This window comes from Taudactylus pleione, unplaced genomic scaffold (assembly GCF_031769625.1).
Source record: "Taudactylus pleione unplaced genomic scaffold, aTauple2 ptg001022l, whole genome shotgun sequence".
Classification (NCBI taxonomy): Eukaryota; Metazoa; Chordata; class Amphibia; order Anura; family Myobatrachidae; genus Taudactylus; species Taudactylus pleione.
The window spans coordinates 227,734-247,052 of record NW_028285423.1 but is presented as its reverse complement, the minus strand read 5'-3'; the positions used below and the strand labels follow the sequence as shown (position 1 = coordinate 247,052).

General features: G+C 51.3%; 1 protein-coding gene across 2 annotated transcripts in view; it reads left to right on the top strand.

Moving 5' to 3' along the window:
• The window catches only part of SLC38A7 (solute carrier family 38 member 7), a 132,050-nt gene that overhangs the window by 38,649 nt on the left and 74,082 nt on the right, over positions 1-19,319 (top strand). For both annotated transcript variants that reach the window (XM_088461168.1, XM_088461167.1), the window contains 8 exons: positions 1,507-1,705; positions 1,839-1,980; positions 2,087-2,185; positions 3,085-3,142; positions 3,226-3,340; positions 10,011-10,158; positions 11,172-11,371; positions 11,587-11,641. In XM_088461168.1, the coding sequence (XP_088317294.1) occupies positions 1,507-1,705; positions 1,839-1,980; positions 2,087-2,185; positions 3,085-3,142; positions 3,226-3,340; positions 10,011-10,158; positions 11,172-11,371; positions 11,587-11,641 (1,016 nt within the window). The remainder of the gene's footprint in view (positions 1-1,506; positions 1,706-1,838; positions 1,981-2,086; positions 2,186-3,084; positions 3,143-3,225; positions 3,341-10,010; positions 10,159-11,171; positions 11,372-11,586; positions 11,642-19,319) is intronic.

Sequence of the window (19,319 nt, the reverse complement as noted above, 5' to 3'; positions counted from 1 at the left end):
TGTAGATTATTCTGGTATATACTGTACCTGGATGGCTGGAATGTTCCTGGCGCTGTCTGTGTAGATTATTCTGGTTTATACTGTACCTGGATGGCTGGAATGTTCCTGGCGCTGTATGTGTAGATTATTCTGGTTTATACTGTACCTGGATGGCTGGAATGTTCCTGGCGCTGTCTGTGTAGATTATTCTGGTTTATACTGTACCTGGATGGCTGGAATGTTCCTGGCGCTGTCTGTGTAGATTATTCTGGTTTATACTGTACCTGGATGGCTGGAATGTTCCTGTCGCTGTATGTGTAGATTATTCTGGTTTATACTGTACCTGGATGGCTGGAATGTTCCTGGCGCTGTCTGTGTAGATTATTCTGGTATATACTGTACCTGGATGGCTGGAATGTTCCTGGCGCTGTCTGTGTAGATTATTCTGGTTTATACTGTACCTGGATGGCTGGAATGTTCCTGGTGCTGTCTGTGTAGATTATTCTGGTTTATACTGTACCTGGATGGCTGGAATGTTCCTGGCGCTGTATGTGTAGATTATTCTGGTTTATACTGTACCTGGATGGCTGGAATGTTCCTGGCGCTGTATGTGTAGATTATTCTGGTTTATACTGTACCTGGATGGCTGGAATGTTCCTGACGCTGTCTGTGTAGATTATTCTGGTGTATACTGTACCTGGATGGCTGGAATGTTCCTGGCGCTGTCTGTGTAGATTATTCTGGTTTATACTGTACCTGGATGGCTGGAATGTTCCTGGCGCTGTCTGTGTAGATTATTCTGGTTTATACTGTACCTGGATGGCTGGAATGTTCCTGGCGCTGTCTGTGTAGATTATTCTGGTATATACTGTACCTGGATGACTGGAATGTTCCTGGCGCTGTCTGTGTAGATTATTCTGGTTTATACTGTACCTTGATGGCTGGAATGTTCCTGGCGCTGTCTGTGTAGATTATTCTGGTTTATACTGTACCTGGCTGGCTGGAATGTTCCTGGTGCTGTCTGTGTAGATTATTCTGGATTATACTGTACCTGGCTGGCTGGAATGTTCCTGGCGCTGTCTGTGTAGATTATTCTGGTTTATACTGTACCTGGATGGCTGGAATGTTCCTGGCGCTGTCTGTGTAGATTATTCTGGTTTATACTGTACCTGGATGGCTGGAATGTTCCTGGCGCTGTATGTGTAGATTATTCAGGTTTATACTGTACCTGGATGGCTGGAATGTTCCTGGCGCTGTATGTGTAGATTATTCTGGTTTATACTGTACCTGGATGGCTGGAATGTTCCTGGCGCTGTCTGTGTAGATTATTCTGGTATATACTGTACCTGGATGGCTGGAATGTTCCTGGCGCTGTCTGTGTAGATTATTCTGGTTTATACTGTACCTGGATGGCTGGAATGTTCCTGGCGCTGTCTGTGTAGATTATTCTGGTTTATACTGTACCTGGATGGCTGGAATGTTCCTGGCGCTGTCTGTGTAGATGATGGAGCTCTGATCTCCATGCAGGTTCTGCTGCTCTTCATTATTAGCGGTCTGGTCATCCTGGCGCACTGTGCCGATGCCTGCAGCGAGCGGACATACCAGGAGGTTGTGCGAGGGATCTGCGGGCGCATTGCTGGGGTTCTGTGTGAGATGCTCATCGCTGTTTACACGTTTGGTACCTGCATCGCCTTCTTCATCATTATCGGGGACCAGCTGGACAAACGTGAGTGACCTGAAAATATTTTCTGACCTTCGTCGCTGTGTCCATATTGTCCTCCGGTTTTTCTCTTACGCCTGGTGTGTCCATCGCTCCCTCTGATCTGGTGCCACTGTTTGTATTTGTTCCCGGTGAGCAGTTCTAGGCGCGATGATGCATTCCCTGCCCGGTAGTAATGTCCCATGGTACGCAGACCGAAAATTTACCATCACAGTCACTGGAATTTTACTCATCCTGCCACTGTCCCTGCCACGTGAGATCAGTGTCCAGAAGTATGCAAGGTGAGTGGCTCTGCGGGTGTTGTAGTGTCTCTCGCCCCGTTAGTTGTGCAGTTGTTCCCTATTACTTTGTGCTGCTCTTCATGTCACATCTCGTTATCCTTACCAGCTCCCTCAGCGTCCTCGGGACATGTTATGTGACCTTCATTGTCATCTTCCGATGTGTCCAGCCAAGCCATGAGGTTCCGTCTAATTACGTCGCATCTAGGTAGTCTTCCTCACTTTCTATAGGAGACTTCTTATTTTCTCCTTATTTGTCTGACTCTGCCTCTGTTTCTGGTTGTTAACGGATTAATCTTTGCTTCTGCCTGTTCACTGTTTACAGGTAACACCTGATGCTGTTATTCTTCCTCTCATCCATTATCTCTTGACTCTCCCCATCTCTGTCCTGCCTTGACGCTCCCCATCTCTGTCCTGCCTCCACTCTATCTCTACCCATGACTGTCCTGCCTTGACGCTTCCCCTCTCCGTCCTGCCTTGACGCTTCCCCGTATCCCTCCTGCCTTGACGCTTCCCCGTATCCCTCCTGCCTTGAGGCTCCCTGTCTCTTTCCTCCTTCCTGACTTGACCCCTCCCCCCCCCGTCCTGCCTGATTTCCTTTGCTGCTCCCTGCCACTGTCTTTTTTGTCTTACTTTTTACTCTCCTTCCATATCTCTCCTGCCTGTTGGTTCCTGACGCTCCCTATCTCTGTCCTGCCTTTTGGCTCCCTGTGCTCCCTATCTCTGTCCTGCCTGTTGGCTCCTGACGCTCCCTATCTCTGTCCTGCCTGTTGGCTCCTGACGCTCCCTATCTCTGTCCTGCCTGTTGGCTCCTGACGCTCCCTATCTCTGTCCTGCCTGTTGGCTCCTGACACTCCCTATCTCTGTCCTGCCTGTTGGCTCCTGACGCTCCCTATCTCTGTCCTGCCTGTTGGCTCTGTCTCTCCTGGTTCCTGACGCTCCCTATCTCTGTCCTGCCTGTTGGTTCTGTCTCTTCTGGATGCTGACGCTCCCTGTCTCTGTCCTGCCTGTTAGTTCTGTCTCTCCTGGATGCTGACGCTCCCTGTCTCTGTCCTGCCTGTTGGCTCTGTCTCTCCTCGATGCTGACACTCTTCCATGTCTCCTCAGCTCCTCCTCTTGGATCGCAGTGTTCAATGCTGTCCCCACAATCTGCTTTGGATATCAGGTATGTGGATAATACTTTATTTTCCTGCCTCACCTCTGTTAGCTGTTCTCTCACCATCGGCTTGTTCTCTCCATCTCTGGCAGTGCCACGTCAGTAGTGTTCCGGTGTATGGCAGCATGCAGCAGCAAGACATACGGCGCTGGGGAATCATAGTGACCACGGCCATGTTTATCGCCTTGTGTGTATACACGGGAACAGGTGGGTCCAGCCCTGATCACAGACAGACGGCGCTGGGGAATCATAGTGACCACGGCCATGTTTATTGCCTTGTGTGTATACACGGGAACAGGTGGGTCCAGCCCTGATCACAGACAGACGGCGCTGGGGAATCATAGTGACCACGGCCATGTTTATTGCCTTGTGTGTATACACGGGAACAGGTGGGTCCAGCCCTGATCACAGACAGACGGTGCTGGGGAATCATAGTGACCACGGCCATGTTTATTGCCTTGTGTGTATACACGGGAACAGGTGGGTCCAGCCCTGATCACAGACAGACGGTGCTGGGGAATCATAGTGACCACGGCCATGTTTATTGCCTTGTGTGTATACACGGGAACAGGTGGGTCCAGTCCTGATCACAGACAGACGGCGCTGGGGAATCATAGTGACCACGGCCATGTTTATTGCCTTATGTGTATACACGGGAACAGGTGGGTCCAGTCCTGATCACAGACAGACGGCGCTGGGGAATCATAGTGACCACGGCCATGTTTATTGCCTTGTGTGTATACACGGGAACAGGTGGGTCCAGCCCTGATCACAGACAGACGGCGCTGGGGAATCATAGTGACCACGGCCATGTTTATTGCCTTGTGTGTATACACGGGAACAGGTGGGTCCAGCCCTGATCACAGACAGACGGCGCTGGGGAATCATAGTGACCACGGCCATGTTTATTGCCTTGTGTGTATACACGGGAACAGATGGGTCCAGCCCTGATCACAGACAGACGGCGCTGGGGAATCATAGTGACCACGGCCATGTTTATTACCTTATGTGTATACACGGGAACAGGTGGGTCCAGTCCTGATCACAGACAGACGGCGCTGGGGAATCATAGTGACCACGGCCATGTTTATTGCCTTGTGTGTATACACGGGAACAGGTGGGTCCAGCCATGATCACAGACAGACGGCGCTGGGGAATCATAGTGACCACGGCCATGTTTATTGCCTTGTGTGTATACACGGGAACAGGTGGGTCCAGCCCTGATCTCAGACAGACGGCGCTGGGGAATCATAGTGACCACGGCCATGTTTATTGCCTTGTGTGTATACACGGGAACAGGTGGGTCCAGCCCTGATCTCAGACAGACGGCGCTGGGGAATCATAGTGACCACGGCCATGTTTATTGCCTTATGTGTATACACGGGAACAGGTGGGTCCAGCCCTGATCACAGACAGACAGCGCTGGGGAATCATAGTGACCACGGCCATGTTTATTGCCTTGTGTGTATACACGGGAACAGGTGGGTCCAGCCCTGATCACAGACAGACGGCGCTGAGGAATCATAGTGACCACGGCCATGTTTATTGCCTTATGTGTATACACGGGAACAGGTGGGTCCAGCCCAGATCATAGACAGACGACGCTGGGGAATCATAGTGACCACGGCCATGTTTATTGCCTTGTGTGTATACACGGGAACAGGTGGGTCCAGCCCTGATCACAGACAGACGGCGCTGGGGAATCATAGTGACCACGGCCATGTTTATTGCCTTGTGTGTATACACGGGAACAGGTGGGTCCAGCCCTGATCACAGACAGACGGCGCTGGGGAATCATAGTGACCACGGCCATGTTTATTGCCTTGTGTGTATATACGGGAACAGGTGGGTCCAGCCCTGATCACAGACAGACGGCACTGGGGAATCATAGTGACCACGGCCATGTTTATTGCCTTGTGTGTATACACGGGAACAGGTGGGTCCAGCCCTGATCACAGACAGACGGCGCTGAGGAATCATAGTGACAACGGCCATGTTTATTACCTTATGTGTATACACGGGAACAGGTGGGTCCAGCCCAGATCACAGACATACGGCGCTGGGGAATCATAGTGACCACGGCCATGTTTATTACCTTATGTGTATACACGGGAACAGGTGGGTCCAGCCCTGATCACAGACAGACGGCGCTGGGGAATCATAGTGACCACGGCCATGTTTATTGCCTTGTGTGTATACACGGGAACAGGTGGGTCCAGCCCTGATCACAGACAGACGGCGCTGGGGAATCATAGTGACCACGGCCATGTTTATTGCCTTGTGTGTATACACGGGAACAGGTGGGTCCAGCCCTGATCACAGACAGACGGCGCTGGGGAATCATAGTGACCACGGCCATGTTTATTGCCTTGTGTGTATACACGGGAACAGGTGGGTCCAGCCCTGATCACAGACAGACGGCGCTGGAAAATCATAGTGACCACGGCCGTGTTTATTGCCTTGTGTGTATACACGGGAACAGGTGGGTCCAGCCCTGATCACAGACAGACGGCGCTGGGAAATCATAGTGACCACGGCCATGTTTATTGCCTTGTGTGTATACACGGGAACAGGTGGGTCCAGCCCTGATCACAGACAGACGGCGCTGGGGAATCATAGTGACCACGGCCATGTTTATTACCTTATGTGTATACACGGGAACAGGTGGGTCCAGCCCAGATCACAGACAGACGGCGCTGGGGAATCATAGTGACCACGGCCATGTTTATTGCCTTGTGTGTATACACGGGAACAGGTGGGTCCAGCCCTGATCACAGACAGACGGCGCTGGGAAATCATAGTGACCACGGCCATGTTTATTGCCTTGTGTGTATACACGGGAACAGGTGGGTCCAGCCCTGATCACAGACAGACGGCGCTGGGGAATCATAGTGACCACGGCCATGTTTATTGCCTTGTGTGTATACACGGGAACAGGTGGGTCCAGCCCAGATCACAGACAGACGGCGCTGGGGAATCATAGTGACCACGGCCATGTTTATTGCCTTGTGTGTATACACGGGAACAGGTGGGTCCAGCCCTGATCACAGACAGACGGCGCTGGGGAATCATAGTGACCACGGCCATGTTTATTGCCTTGTGTGTATACACGGGAACAGGTGGGTCCAGCCCTGATCACAGACAGACGGCGCTGGGAAATCATAGTGACCACGGCCATGTTTATTGCCTTGTGTGTATACACGGGAACAGGTGGGTCCAGCCCTGATCACAGACAGACGGCGCTGGGGAATCATAGTGACCACGGCCATGTTTATTGCCTTGTGTGTATACACGGGAACAGGTGGGTCCAGCCCAGATCACAGACAGACGGCGCTGGGGAATCATAGTGACCACGGCCATGTTTATTGCCTTGTGTGTATACACGGGAACAGGTGGGTCCAGCCCTGATCACAGACAGACGGCGCTGGGGAATCATAGTGACCACGGCCATGTTTATTGCCTTGTGTGTATACACGGGAACAGGTGGGTCCAGCCCTGATCACAGACAGACGGCGCTGGGGAATCATAGTGACCACGGCCATGTTTATTGCCTTGTGTGTATACACGGGAACAGATGGGTCCAGCCCTGATCACAGACAGACGGCGCTGGGGAATCATAGTGACCACGGCCATGTTTATTACCTTATGTGTATACACGGGAACAGGTGGGTCCAGTCCTGATCACAGACAGACGGCGCTGGGGAATCATAGTGACCACGGCCATGTTTATTGCCTTGTGTGTATACACGGGAACAGGTGGGTCCAGCCATGATCACAGACAGACGGCGCTGGGGAATCATAGTGACCACGGCCATGTTTATTGCCTTGTGTGTATACACGGGAACAGGTGGGTCCAGCCCTGATCTCAGACAGACGGCGCTGGGGAATCATAGTGACCACGGCCATGTTTATTGCCTTGTGTGTATACACGGGAACAGGTGGGTCCAGCCCTGATCTCAGACAGACGGCGCTGGGGAATCATAGTGACCACGGCCATGTTTATTGCCTTATGTGTATACACGGGAACAGGTGGGTCCAGCCCTGATCACAGACAGACAGCGCTGGGGAATCATAGTGACCACGGCCATGTTTATTGCCTTGTGTGTATACACGGGAACAGGTGGGTCCAGCCCTGATCACAGACAGACGGCGCTGAGGAATCATAGTGACCACGGCCATGTTTATTGCCTTATGTGTATACACGGGAACAGGTGGGTCCAGCCCAGATCATAGACAGACGACGCTGGGGAATCATAGTGACCACGGCCATGTTTATTGCCTTGTGTGTATACACGGGAACAGGTGGGTCCAGCCCTGATCACAGACAGACGGCGCTGGGGAATCATAGTGACCACGGCCATGTTTATTGCCTTGTGTGTATACACGGGAACAGGTGGGTCCAGCCCTGATCACAGACAGACGGCGCTGGGGAATCATAGTGACCACGGCCATGTTTATTGCCTTGTGTGTATACACGGGAACAGGTGGGTCCAGCCCTGATCACAGACAGACGGCGCTGAGGAATCATAGTGACCACGGCCATGTTTATTGCCTTATGTGTATACACGGGAACAGGTGGGTCCAGCCCAGATCATAGACAGACGACGCTGGGGAATCATAGTGACCACGGCCATGTTTATTGCCTTGTGTGTATACACGGGAACAGGTGGGTCCAGCCCTGATCACAGACAGACGGCGCTGGGGAATCATAGTGACCACGGCCATGTTTATTGCCTTGTGTGTATACACGGGAACAGGTGGGTCCAGCCCTGATCACAGACAGACGGCGCTGGGGAATCATAGTGACCACGGCCATGTTTATTGCCTTGTGTGTATATACGGGAACAGGTGGGTCCAGCCCTGATCACAGACAGACGGCACTGGGGAATCATAGTGACCACGGCCATGTTTATTGCCTTGTGTGTATACACGGGAACAGGTGGGTCCAGCCCTGATCACAGACAGACGGCGCTGAGGAATCATAGTGACAACGGCCATGTTTATTACCTTATGTGTATACACGGGAACAGGTGGGTCCAGCCCAGATCACAGACATACGGCGCTGGGGAATCATAGTGACCACGGCCATGTTTATTACCTTATGTGTATACACGGGAACAGGTGGGTCCAGCCCTGATCACAGACAGACGGCGCTGGGGAATCATAGTGACCACGGCCATGTTTATTGCCTTGTGTGTATACACGGGAACAGGTGGGTCCAGCCCTGATCACAGACAGACGGCGCTGGGGAATCATAGTGACCACGGCCATGTTTATTGCCTTGTGTGTATACACGGGAACAGGTGGGTCCAGCCCTGATCACAGACAGACGGCGCTGGGGAATCATAGTGACCACGGCCATGTTTATTGCCTTGTGTGTATACACGGGAACAGGTGGGTCCAGCCCTGATCACAGACAGACGGCGCTGGAAAATCATAGTGACCACGGCCGTGTTTATTGCCTTGTGTGTATACACGGGAACAGGTGGGTCCAGCCCTGATCACAGACAGACGGCGCTGGGAAATCATAGTGACCACGGCCATGTTTATTGCCTTGTGTGTATACACGGGAACAGGTGGGTCCAGCCCTGATCACAGACAGACGGCGCTGGGGAATCATAGTGACCACGGCCATGTTTATTACCTTATGTGTATACACGGGAACAGGTGGGTCCAGCCCAGATCACAGACAGACGGCGCTGGGGAATCATAGTGACCACGGCCATGTTTATTGCCTTGTGTGTATACACGGGAACAGGTGGGTCCAGCCCTGATCACAGACAGACGGCGCTGGGAAATCATAGTGACCACGGCCATGTTTATTGCCTTGTGTGTATACACGGGAACAGGTGGGTCCAGCCCTGATCACAGACAGACGGCGCTGGGGAATCATAGTGACCACGGCCATGTTTATTGCCTTGTGTGTATACACGGGAACAGGTGGGTCCAGCCCAGATCACAGACAGACGGCGCTGGGGAATCATAGTGACCACGGCCATGTTTATTGCCTTGTGTGTATACACGGGAACAGGTGGGTCCAGCCCTGATCACAGACAGACGGCGCTGGGGAATCATAGTGACCACGGCCATGTTTATTGCCTTGTGTGTATACACGGGAACAGGTGGGTCCAGCCCTGATCACAGACAGACGGCGCTGGGAAATCATAGTGACCACGGCCATGTTTATTGCCTTGTGTGTATACACGGGAACAGGTGGGTCCAGCCCTGATCACAGACAGACGGCGCTGGGGAATCATAGTGACCACGGCCATGTTTATTGCCTTGTGTGTATACACGGGAACAGGTGGGTCCAGCCCAGATCACAGACAGACGGCGCTGGGGAATCATAGTGACCACGGCCATGTTTATTGCCTTGTGTGTATACACGGGAACAGGTGGGTCCAGCCCAGATCACAGACAGACGGCGCTGGGGAATCATAGTGACCACGGCCATGTTTATTGCCTTGTGTGTATACACGGGAACAGGTGGGTCCAGCCCAGATCACAGACAGACGGCTGTACTTTCGCTGACATGTAGCTACAATAAAGGGTAGATTATAAAAGAAGAAGTTTATATTGTGGGTAGGGGTGATGACCGCTCCCTGGGCTTCGGGACCACCTACAGTAACTGTTATGTAGGTGCTTCGGGAGGCGACCACTGACGAGAGCAGCTATACACCTCATAGGCTGAAGTTTGTTGCTGGTTTCTATATGTTGCTGGTTATTTACGTACATAAGTGACTCCCGTATCTATAGAGGCCAGAATACAGAGACTCCTTCACGTCTGACTCCTGATTACTCCCGTATACTGCTATATTTTCTGTATACTTTGCTGCATTCTGATTTGCCGTCTGCCGTGTGATGTTTCCTCCTCTAGGAGTGTGCGGGTACTTGTTGTTCGGCTCTGGAGTCGACCAGGATGTTCTTCTCTCCTTCCCATCAAATGACGTTCCGGTTGCTGTGGCGCGAGCGTTCATCATCCTGTGCGTGCTGACATCGTATCCCATCCTGCACTACTGCGGCCGGTGAGTTCAGTGCAGTCTCTCGCCACGTGCAGTGGTCCGAGACGCCCTTAAACACGTGAACCTCCCAGCGGGTCATTCCAGGTCAAGTGGACCTTGTTTGAAGATGTTCCCCACCTGCTGACTGTGCACTGCGGAGCGATGACAGTTGCACCCACTCCCCACTTTGAGGGCCATAGTTTTGCTACTATTGCATATTGGGAACTACAATTTTCCCAGAGTTAGTCTGACGTATATGCCGACCGTCGTGTGAACTTTTGTCAATATTTGAGAAGGTCCGGTGGGGACTCCTGGTCCACTTGACATGGAATGACCCCAGTGCCAGTATTCACGTGCTGTCCTAATTCTGTATTTGCACATGTGGCTTCAGTAACGATGCACAAATGTTAAAAAATGGACAATATCCGGTACAGCATAGACTTGCTGCCAGGCGGACCTAGTGGCACTACATTGGTCGGTCAGACTGGATCGGAGGGTCTCACTTACTAATGCTGGGCATACACGGCAAGATAAAATGTCTGTCAGACCGACAGACATTTTATCTGGCCGGCTGCCAGCCGCAGATGTCCGCGGCGTACACTGTGAGAGAAATCTCACAGTGTACAGCCAGACATCCGCGCTCCGCCCCCGGGGGAGGAGACATTTCCCTGTTCCTTCCGTAGGAACACAGGAAATGTCTGTCTGTCGGCCGCGCTGGGCATACACTGCCCGATGCGGCCGACAGTTACCGGGTAAATATCGCATCGGACGTGCATGCTGGACAATCCTGCATGCCCGACCGAGCAATATTTAACCCTCGGTCGCCCCGCCCCACGCTACAATTATTGCAGCGATCCGCCGATATCTGGTGGATCGTCCCGATAATTGCAGCGTGTATGGCCAGCATTACAGGTTACTGAGGCATCTCAGCTCCCCTAATATACTTCTGAGCACAGAACAGCAGATGTGTGTGACAGAGGATTAGCACAATGTCATGTATGTACTGTAAGCATGGAATGTCTTCTTCTGCTGCCCAGGGCCGTGATAGAGGGACTGTGGCTGAGATTTACAGCACAAGAACCTGGGGAGGAACCAGGCAGAGAACGCCGCCGGCGAATCTTACAGACAGTGGCCTGGTTTGTGCTCACCCTGCTGTTGGCGCTCTTCATTCCAGACATCGGGAGAGTCATCTCCATCATTGGCGGACTTGCCGCTTGTTTCATATTCGTATTTCCAGGTTTGAACAAAGATCGTTTTGCTGAAAATGCCAACAATATAATGTTTTTGATGTTGGGTATAGCGGGACGTTCTGGGGGTTCAGTTAGTGCCTCCATGCGGAGGTGAATGAGAGGTTTTGTGTCTTTAACAAAGTGATATCTGGACAATTGCTGACTGTTTTATGACCCATAATGTGGATTGGTGTGGAACAATGACTCTATTTATCTTATACAGGTCTCTGCCTCATAAACCTGAAGCTGTCCGAGATTCAGGAGCAGAAAAGCCGAAGGTGAATATGTCATCAAATTCTACTATAGTATATATGATCAAGTACGATATACTGTATGTGGAGTAGTGTACAGGGCAGTATATGTAGTAGAGGTCAGGACATGGTGTAGTGTATGTGGAGCTGAGTGTGGAGTAGTGTACAGGGCAGTATATGTAGTAGAGGTCAGGGTATGGTGTAGTGTATGTGGAGCTGGGTGTGGAGTAGTGTACAGGGCAGTATATGTAGTAGAGGTCAGGGCATGGTGTAGTGTATGTGGAGCTGGGTGTGGGGTAGTGTACAGGGCAGTATATGTAATAGAGGTCAGGACATGGTGTAGTGTATGTGGAGCTGGGTGTGGAGTAGTGTACAGGGCAGTATATGTAGTAGAGGTCAGGACATGGTGTAGTGTATGTGGAGCTGAGTGTGGAGTAGTGTACAGGGCAGTATATGTAGTAGAGGTCAGGGTATGGTGTAGTGTATGTGGAGCTGGGTGTGGAGTAGTGTACAGGGCAGTATATGTAGTAGAGGTCAGGGCATGGTGTAGTGTATGTGGAGCTGGGTGTGGAGTAGTGTACAGGGCAGTATATGTAGTAGAGGTCAGGACATGGTGTAGTGTATGTGGAGCTGGGTGTGGGGTAGTGTACAGGGCAGTATATGTAGTAGAGGTCAGGGCATGGTGTAGTGTATGTGGAGCTGGGTGTGGGTAGTGTACAGGGCAGTATATGTAGTAGAGGTCAGGACATGGTGTAGTGTATGTGGAGCTGGGTGTGGAGTAGTGTACAGGTCAGTATATGTAGTAGAGGTCAGGGCATGGTGTAGTGTATGTGGAGCTGGGTGTGGGGTAGTGTACAGGGCAGTATATGTAGTAGAGGTAAGGGCATGGTGTAGTGTATGTGGAGCTGGGTGTGGGGTAGTGTACAGGGCAGTATATGTAGTAGAGGTCAGGGCATGGTGTAGTGTATGTGGAGCTGGGTGTGGAGTAGTGTACAGGGCAGTATATGTAGTAGAGGTCAGGACATGGTGTAGTGTATGTGGAGCTGGGTGTGGGGTAGTGTACAGGGCAGTATATGTAGTAGAGGTCAGGGCATGGTGTAGTGTATGTGGAGCTGGGTGTGGGTAGTGTACAGGGCAGTATATGTAGTAGAGGTCAGGACACGGTGTAGTGTATGTGGAGCTGGGTGTGGAGTAGTGTACAGGTCAGTATATGTAGTAAAGGTCAGGGCATGGTGTAGTGTATGTGGAGCTGGGTGTGGGGTAGTGTACAGGGCAGTATATGTAGTAGAGGTAAGGGCATGGTGTAGTGTATGTGGAGCTGGGTGTGGGGTAGTGTACAGGGCAGTATATGTAGTAGAGGTCAGGGCATGGTGTAGTGTATGTGGAGCTGGGTGTGGAGTAGTGTACAGGGCAGTATGTGTAGTAGAGGTCAGGGCATGGTGTAGTGTATTTGGAGCTGGGTGTGGAGTAGTGTACAGGGCAGTATATGTAGTAGAGGTCAGGGCATGGTGTAGTGTATGTGGAGCTGGGTGTGGAGTAGTGTACAGGGCAGTATATGTAGTAGAGGTCAGGGCATGGTGTAGTGTATGTGGAGCTGGGTGTGGGGTAGTGTACAGGGCAGTATATGTAGTAGAGGTCAGGGTATGGTGTAGTGTATGTGGAGCTGGGTGTGGAGTAGTGTACAGGGCAGTATATGTAGTAGAGGTCAGGGCATGGTGTAGTGTATGTGGAGCTGGGTGTGGGGTAGTGTACAGGGCAGTATATGTAATAGAGGTCAGGACATGGTGTAGTGTATGTGGAGCTGGGTGTGGAGTAGTGTACAGGGCAGTATATGTAGTAGAGGTCAGGACATGGTGTAGTGTATGTGGAGCTGAGTGTGGAGTAGTGTACAGGGCAGTATATGTAGTAGAGGTCAGGGTATGGTGTAGTGTATGTGGAGCTGGGTGTGGAGTAGTGTACAGGGCAGTATATGTAGTAGAGGTCAGGGCATGGTGTAGTGTATGTGGAGCTGGGTGTGGAGTAGTGTACAGGGCAGTATATGTAGTAGAGGTCAGGACATGGTGTAGTGTATGTGGAGCTGGGTGTGGGGTAGTGTACAGGGCAGTATATGTAGTAGAGGTCAGGGCATGGTGTAGTGTATGTGGAGCTGGGTGTGGGTAGTGTACAGGGCAGTATATGTAGTAGAGGTCAGGACATGGTGTAGTGTATGTGGAGCTGGGTGTGGAGTAGTGTACAGGTCAGTATATGTAGTAGAGGTCAGGGCATGGTGTAGTGTATGTGGAGCTGGGTGTGGGGTAGTGTACAGGGCAGTATATGTAGTAGAGGTAAGGGCATGGTGTAGTGTATGTGGAGCTGGGTGTGGGGTAGTGTACAGGGCAGTATATGTAGTAGAGGTCAGGGCATGGTGTAGTGTATGTGGAGCTGGGTGTGGAGTAGTGTACAGGGCAGTATATGTAGTAGAGGTCAGGACATGGTGTAGTGTATGTGGAGCTGGGTGTGGGGTAGTGTACAGGGCAGTATATGTAGTAGAGGTCAGGGCATGGTGTAGTGTATGTGGAGCTGGGTGTGGGTAGTGTACAGGGCAGTATGTGTAGTAGAGGTCAGGGCATGGTGTAGTGTATGTGGAGCTGGGTGTGGAGTAGTGTACAGGGCAGTATATGTAGTAGAGGTCAGGGTATGGTGTAGTGTATGTGGAGCTGGGTGTGGGGTAGTGTACAGGGCAGTATATGTAGTAGAGGTAAGGGCATGGTGTAGTGTATGTGGAGCTGGGTGTGGAGTAGTGTACAGGTCAGTATATGTAGTAAAGGTCAGGGCATGGTGTAGTGTATGTGGAGCTGGGTGTGGGGTAGTGTACAGGGCAGTATATGTAGTAGAGGTAAGGGCATGGTGTAGTGTATGTGGAGCTGGGTGTGGGGTAGTGTACAGGGCAGTATATGTAGTAGAGGTCAGGGCATGGTGTAGTGTATGTGGAGCTGGGTGTGGAGTAGTGTACAGGGCAGTATGTGTAGTAGAGGTCAGGGCATGGTGTAGTGTATTTGGAGCTGGGTGTGGAGTAGTGTACAGGGCAGTATATGTAGTAGAGGTCAGGGCATGGTGTAGTGTATGTGGAGCTGGGTGTGGAGTAGTGTACAGGGCAGTATATGTAGTAGAGGTCAGGGCATGGTGTAGTGTATGTGGAGCTGGGTGTGGGGTAGTGTACAGGGCAGTATATGTAGTAGAGGTCAGGGTATGGTGTAGTGTATGTGGAGCTGGGTGTGGGTAGTGTACAGGGCAGTATATGTAGTAGAGGTCAGGGTATGGTATAGTGTATGTGGAGCTGGGTGTGGGGTAGTGTACAGGGCAGTATATGTAGTAGAGGTCAGGGCATGGTGTAGTGTATGTGGAGCTGGGTGTGGAGTAGTGTACAGGGCAGTATATGTAGTAGAGGTCAGGGCATGGTGTAGTGTATGTGGAGCTGGGTGTGGGGTAGTGTACAGGGCAGTATATGTAGTAGAGGTCAGGGCATGGTGTAGTGTATGTGGAGCTGGGTGTGGAGTAGTGTACAGGGCAGTATATGTAGTAGAGGTCAGGGTATGGTGTAGTGTATGTGGAGCTGGGTGTGGGGTAGTGTACAGGGCAGTATATGTAGTAGAGGTCAGGGCATGGTCTAGTGTATGTGGAGCTGGGTATGGAGTAGTGTACAGGGCAGTATATATAGTAGAGGTCAGGGCATGGTGTAGTGTATGTGGAGCTGGGTGTGGGGTAGTGTACAGGGCAGTATATGTAGTAGAGGTCAGGGCATGGTCTAGTGTATGTGGAGCTGGGTGTGGAGTAGTGTACAGGGCAGTATATGTAGTAGAGGTCAGGGCATGGTGTAGTGTATGTGGAGCTGGGTGTGGGGTAGTGTACAGGGCAGTATATGTAGTAGAGGTCAGGGCATGGTGTAGTGTATGTGGAGCTGGGTGTGGGGTAGTGTACAGGGCAGTATATGTAGTAGAGGTCAGGGCATGGTGTAGTGTATGTGGAGCTGGGTGTGGGGTAGTGTACAGGGCAGTATATGTAGTAGAGGTCAGGGCATGGTGTAGTGTATGTGGAGCTGGGTGTGGAGTAGTGTACAGGGCAGTATGTGTAGTAGAGGTCAGGGCATGGTGTAGTGTATGTGGAGCTGGGTGTGGAGTAGTGTACAGGGCAGTATATGTAGTAGAGGTCAGGGTATGGTGTAGTGTATGTGGAGCTGGGTGTGGGGTAGTGTACAGGGCAATATATGTAGTAGAGGTCAGGGCATGGTGTAGTGTATGTGGAGCTGGGTGTGGGGTAGTGTACAGGGCAGTATATGTAGTATAGGTCAGGGCATGGTGTAGTGTATGTGGAGCTGGGTGTGGAGTAGTGTACAGGGCAGTATATATAGTAGAGGTCAGGGCATGGTGTAGTGTATGTGGAGCTGGGTGTGGGGTAGTGTACAGGGCAGTATATGTAGTAGAGGTTAGGGCATGGTGTAGTGTATGTGGAGCTGGGTGTGGAGTAGTGTACAGGGCAGTATATGTAGTAGAGGTCAGGGCATGGTGTAGTGTATGTGGAGCTGGGTGTGGGGTAGTGTACAGGGCAGTATATGTAGTAGAGGTCAGGGCATGGTGTAGTGTATGTGGAGTTGGGTGTGGGGTAGTGTACAGGGCAGTATATGTAGTAGAGGTCAGGGTATGGTGTAGTGTATGTGGAGCTGGGTGTGGGGTAGTGTACAGGGCAGTATATGTAGTAGAGGTCAGGGCATGGTGTAGTGTATGTGGAGCTGGGTGTGGAGTAGTGTACAGCTCAGTATATGTAGTAGAGGTCAGGACATGGTGTAGTGTATGTGGAGCTGGGTGTGGAGTAGTGTACAGGGCAGTATATGTAGTAGAGGTCAGGGCATGGTGTAGTGTATGTGGAGCTGGGTGTGGAGTAGTGTACAGGGCAGTATATGTAGTAGAGGTCAGGGCATGGTGTAGTGTATGTGGAGCTGGGTGTGGGGTAGTGTACAGGGTAGTATATATAGTAGAGGTCAGGGCATGGTGTAGTGTATGTGGAGCTGGGTGTGGAGTAGTGTACAGGGCAGTATATGTAGTAGAGGTCAGTGCATGGTGTAGTGTATTTGGAGCTGGGTGTGGAGTAGTGTACAGGGCAGTATGTGTAGTAGAGGTCAGGGCATGGTGTAGTGTATGTGGAGCTGGGTGTGGAGTAGTGTACAGGGCAGTATATGTAGTAGAGGTCAGGGCATGGTGTAGTGTATGTGGAGCTGGGTGTGGAGTAGTGTACAGGGCAGTATATGTAGTAGAGGTCAGGGTATGGTGTAGTGTATGTGGAGCTGGGTGTGGGGTAGTGTACAGGGCAGTATATGTAGTAGAGGTCAGGGCATGGTGTAGTGTATGTGGAGCTGGGTGTGGGGTAGTGTACAGGGCAGTATATATAGTAGAGGTCAGGGCATGGTGTAGTGTATGTGGAGCTGGGTGTGGGGTAGTGTACAGGGTAGTATATATAGTAGAGGTCAGGGCATGGTGTAGTGTATGTGGAGCTGGGTGTGGGGTAGTGTACAAGGCAGTATGTGTAGTAGAGGTCAGGGTATGGTGTAGTGTATGTGGAGCTGGGTGTGGGGTAGTGTACAGGGCAATATATGTAGTAGAGGTCAGGGCATGGTGTAGTGTATGTGGAGCTGGGTATGGAGTAGTGTACAGGGCAGTATATGTAGTAGAGGTCAGGGCATGGTGTAGTGTATGTGGAGCTGGGTGTGGGGTAGTGTACAGGGCAGTATATGTAGTAGAGGTCAGGGCATGGTGTAGTGTATGTGGAGCTGGGTGTGGGGTAGTGTACAGGGCAGTATATATAGTAGAGGTCAGGGCATGGTGTAGTGTATGTGGAGTTGGGTGTGGGGTAGTGTACAGGGCAGTATATGTAGTAGAGGTCAGGGCATGGTGTAGTGTATGTGGAGTTGTGTGTGGAGTAGTGTACAGGGCAGTATATGTAGTAGAGGTCAGGGCATGGTGTAGTGTATGTGGAGCTGGGTGTGGGGTAGTGTACAGGGCAGTATATATAGTAGAGGTCAGGGCATGGTGTAGTGTATGTGGAGCTGGGTGTGGGGTAGTGTACAGGGCAGTATATGTAGTAGAGGTCAGGGCATGGTGTAGTGTATGTGGAGCTGGGTGTGGGGTAGTGTACAGGGCAGTATATATAGTAGAGGTCAGGGCATGGTGTAGTGTATGTGGAGCTGGGTGTGGAGTAGTGTACAGGGCAGTATATGTAGTAGAGGTCAGGGCATGGTGTAGTGTATGTGGAGCTGGGTGTGGAGTAGTGTACAGGGCAGTATATGTAGTAGAGGTCAGGGCATGGTGTAGTGTATGTGGAGCTGGGTGTGGAGTAGTGTACAGGGCAGTATATGTAGTAGAGGTCAGGGTATGGTGTAGTGTATGTGGAGCTGGGTGTGGGGTAGTGTACAGGGCAGTATATGTAGTAGAGGTCAGGGCATGGTGTAGTGTATGTGGAGCTGGGTGTGGAGTAGTGTACAGGGCAGTATATGTAGTAGAGGTCAGGGCATGGTGTAGTGTATGTGGAGCTGGGTATGGAGTAGTGTACAGGGCAGTATATGTAGTAGAGGTCAGGGCATGGTGTAGTGTATGTGGAGCTGGGTGTGGAGTAGTGTACAGGGCAGTATATGTAGTAGAGGTCAGGGCATGGTGTAGTGTATGTGGAGTTGTGTGTGGAGTAGTGTACAGGGCAGTATATGTAGTAGAGGTCAGGGCATGGTGTAGTGTATGTGGAGCTGGGTGTGGAGTAGTGTACAGGGCAGTATATGTAGTAGAGGTCAGGGTATGGTGTAGTGTATGTGGAGCTGGGTGGGGGGTAGTGTACAGGTCAGTATATGTAGTAGAGGTCAGGGCATGGTCTAGTGTATGTGGAGCTGGGTATGGAGTAGTGTACAGGGCAGTATATATAGTAGAGGTCAGGGCATGGTGTAGTGTATGTGGAGCTGGGTGTGGGGTAGTGTACAGGGCAGTATATGTAGTAGAGGTCAGGGCATGGTCTAGTGTATGTGGAGCTGGGTGTGGAGTAGTGTACAGGGCAGTATATGTAGTAGAGGTCAGGGCATGGTGTGGTGTATGTGGAGCTGGGTGTGGGGTAGTGTACAGGGCAGTATATGTAGTAGAGGTCAGGGCATGGTGTAGTGTATGTGGAGCTGGGTGTGGGGTAGTGTACAGGGCAGTATATGTAGTAGAGGTCAGGGCATGGTGTAGTGTATGTGGAGCTGGGTGTGGGGTAGTGTACAGGGCAGTATATGTAGTAGAGGTCAGGGCATGGTGTAGTGTATGTGGAGCTGGGTGTGGAGTAGTGTACAGGGCAGTATGTGTAGTAGAGGTCAGGGCATGGTGTAGTGTATGTGGAGCTGGGTGTGGAGTAGTGTACAGGGCAGTATATGTAGTAGAGGTCAGGGTATGGTGTAGTGTATGTGGAGCTGGGTGTGGGGTAGTGTACAGGGCAATATATGTAGTAGAGGTCAGGGCATGGTGTAGTGTATGTGGAGCTGGGTGTGGGGTAGTGTACAGGGCAGTATATGTAGTATAGGTCAGGGCATGGTGTAGTGTATGTGGAGCTGGGTGTGGAGTAGTGTACAGGGCAGTATATATAGTAGAGGTCAGGGCATGGTGTAGTGTATGTGGAGCTGGGTGTGGGGTAGTGTACAGGGCAGTATATGTAGTAGAGG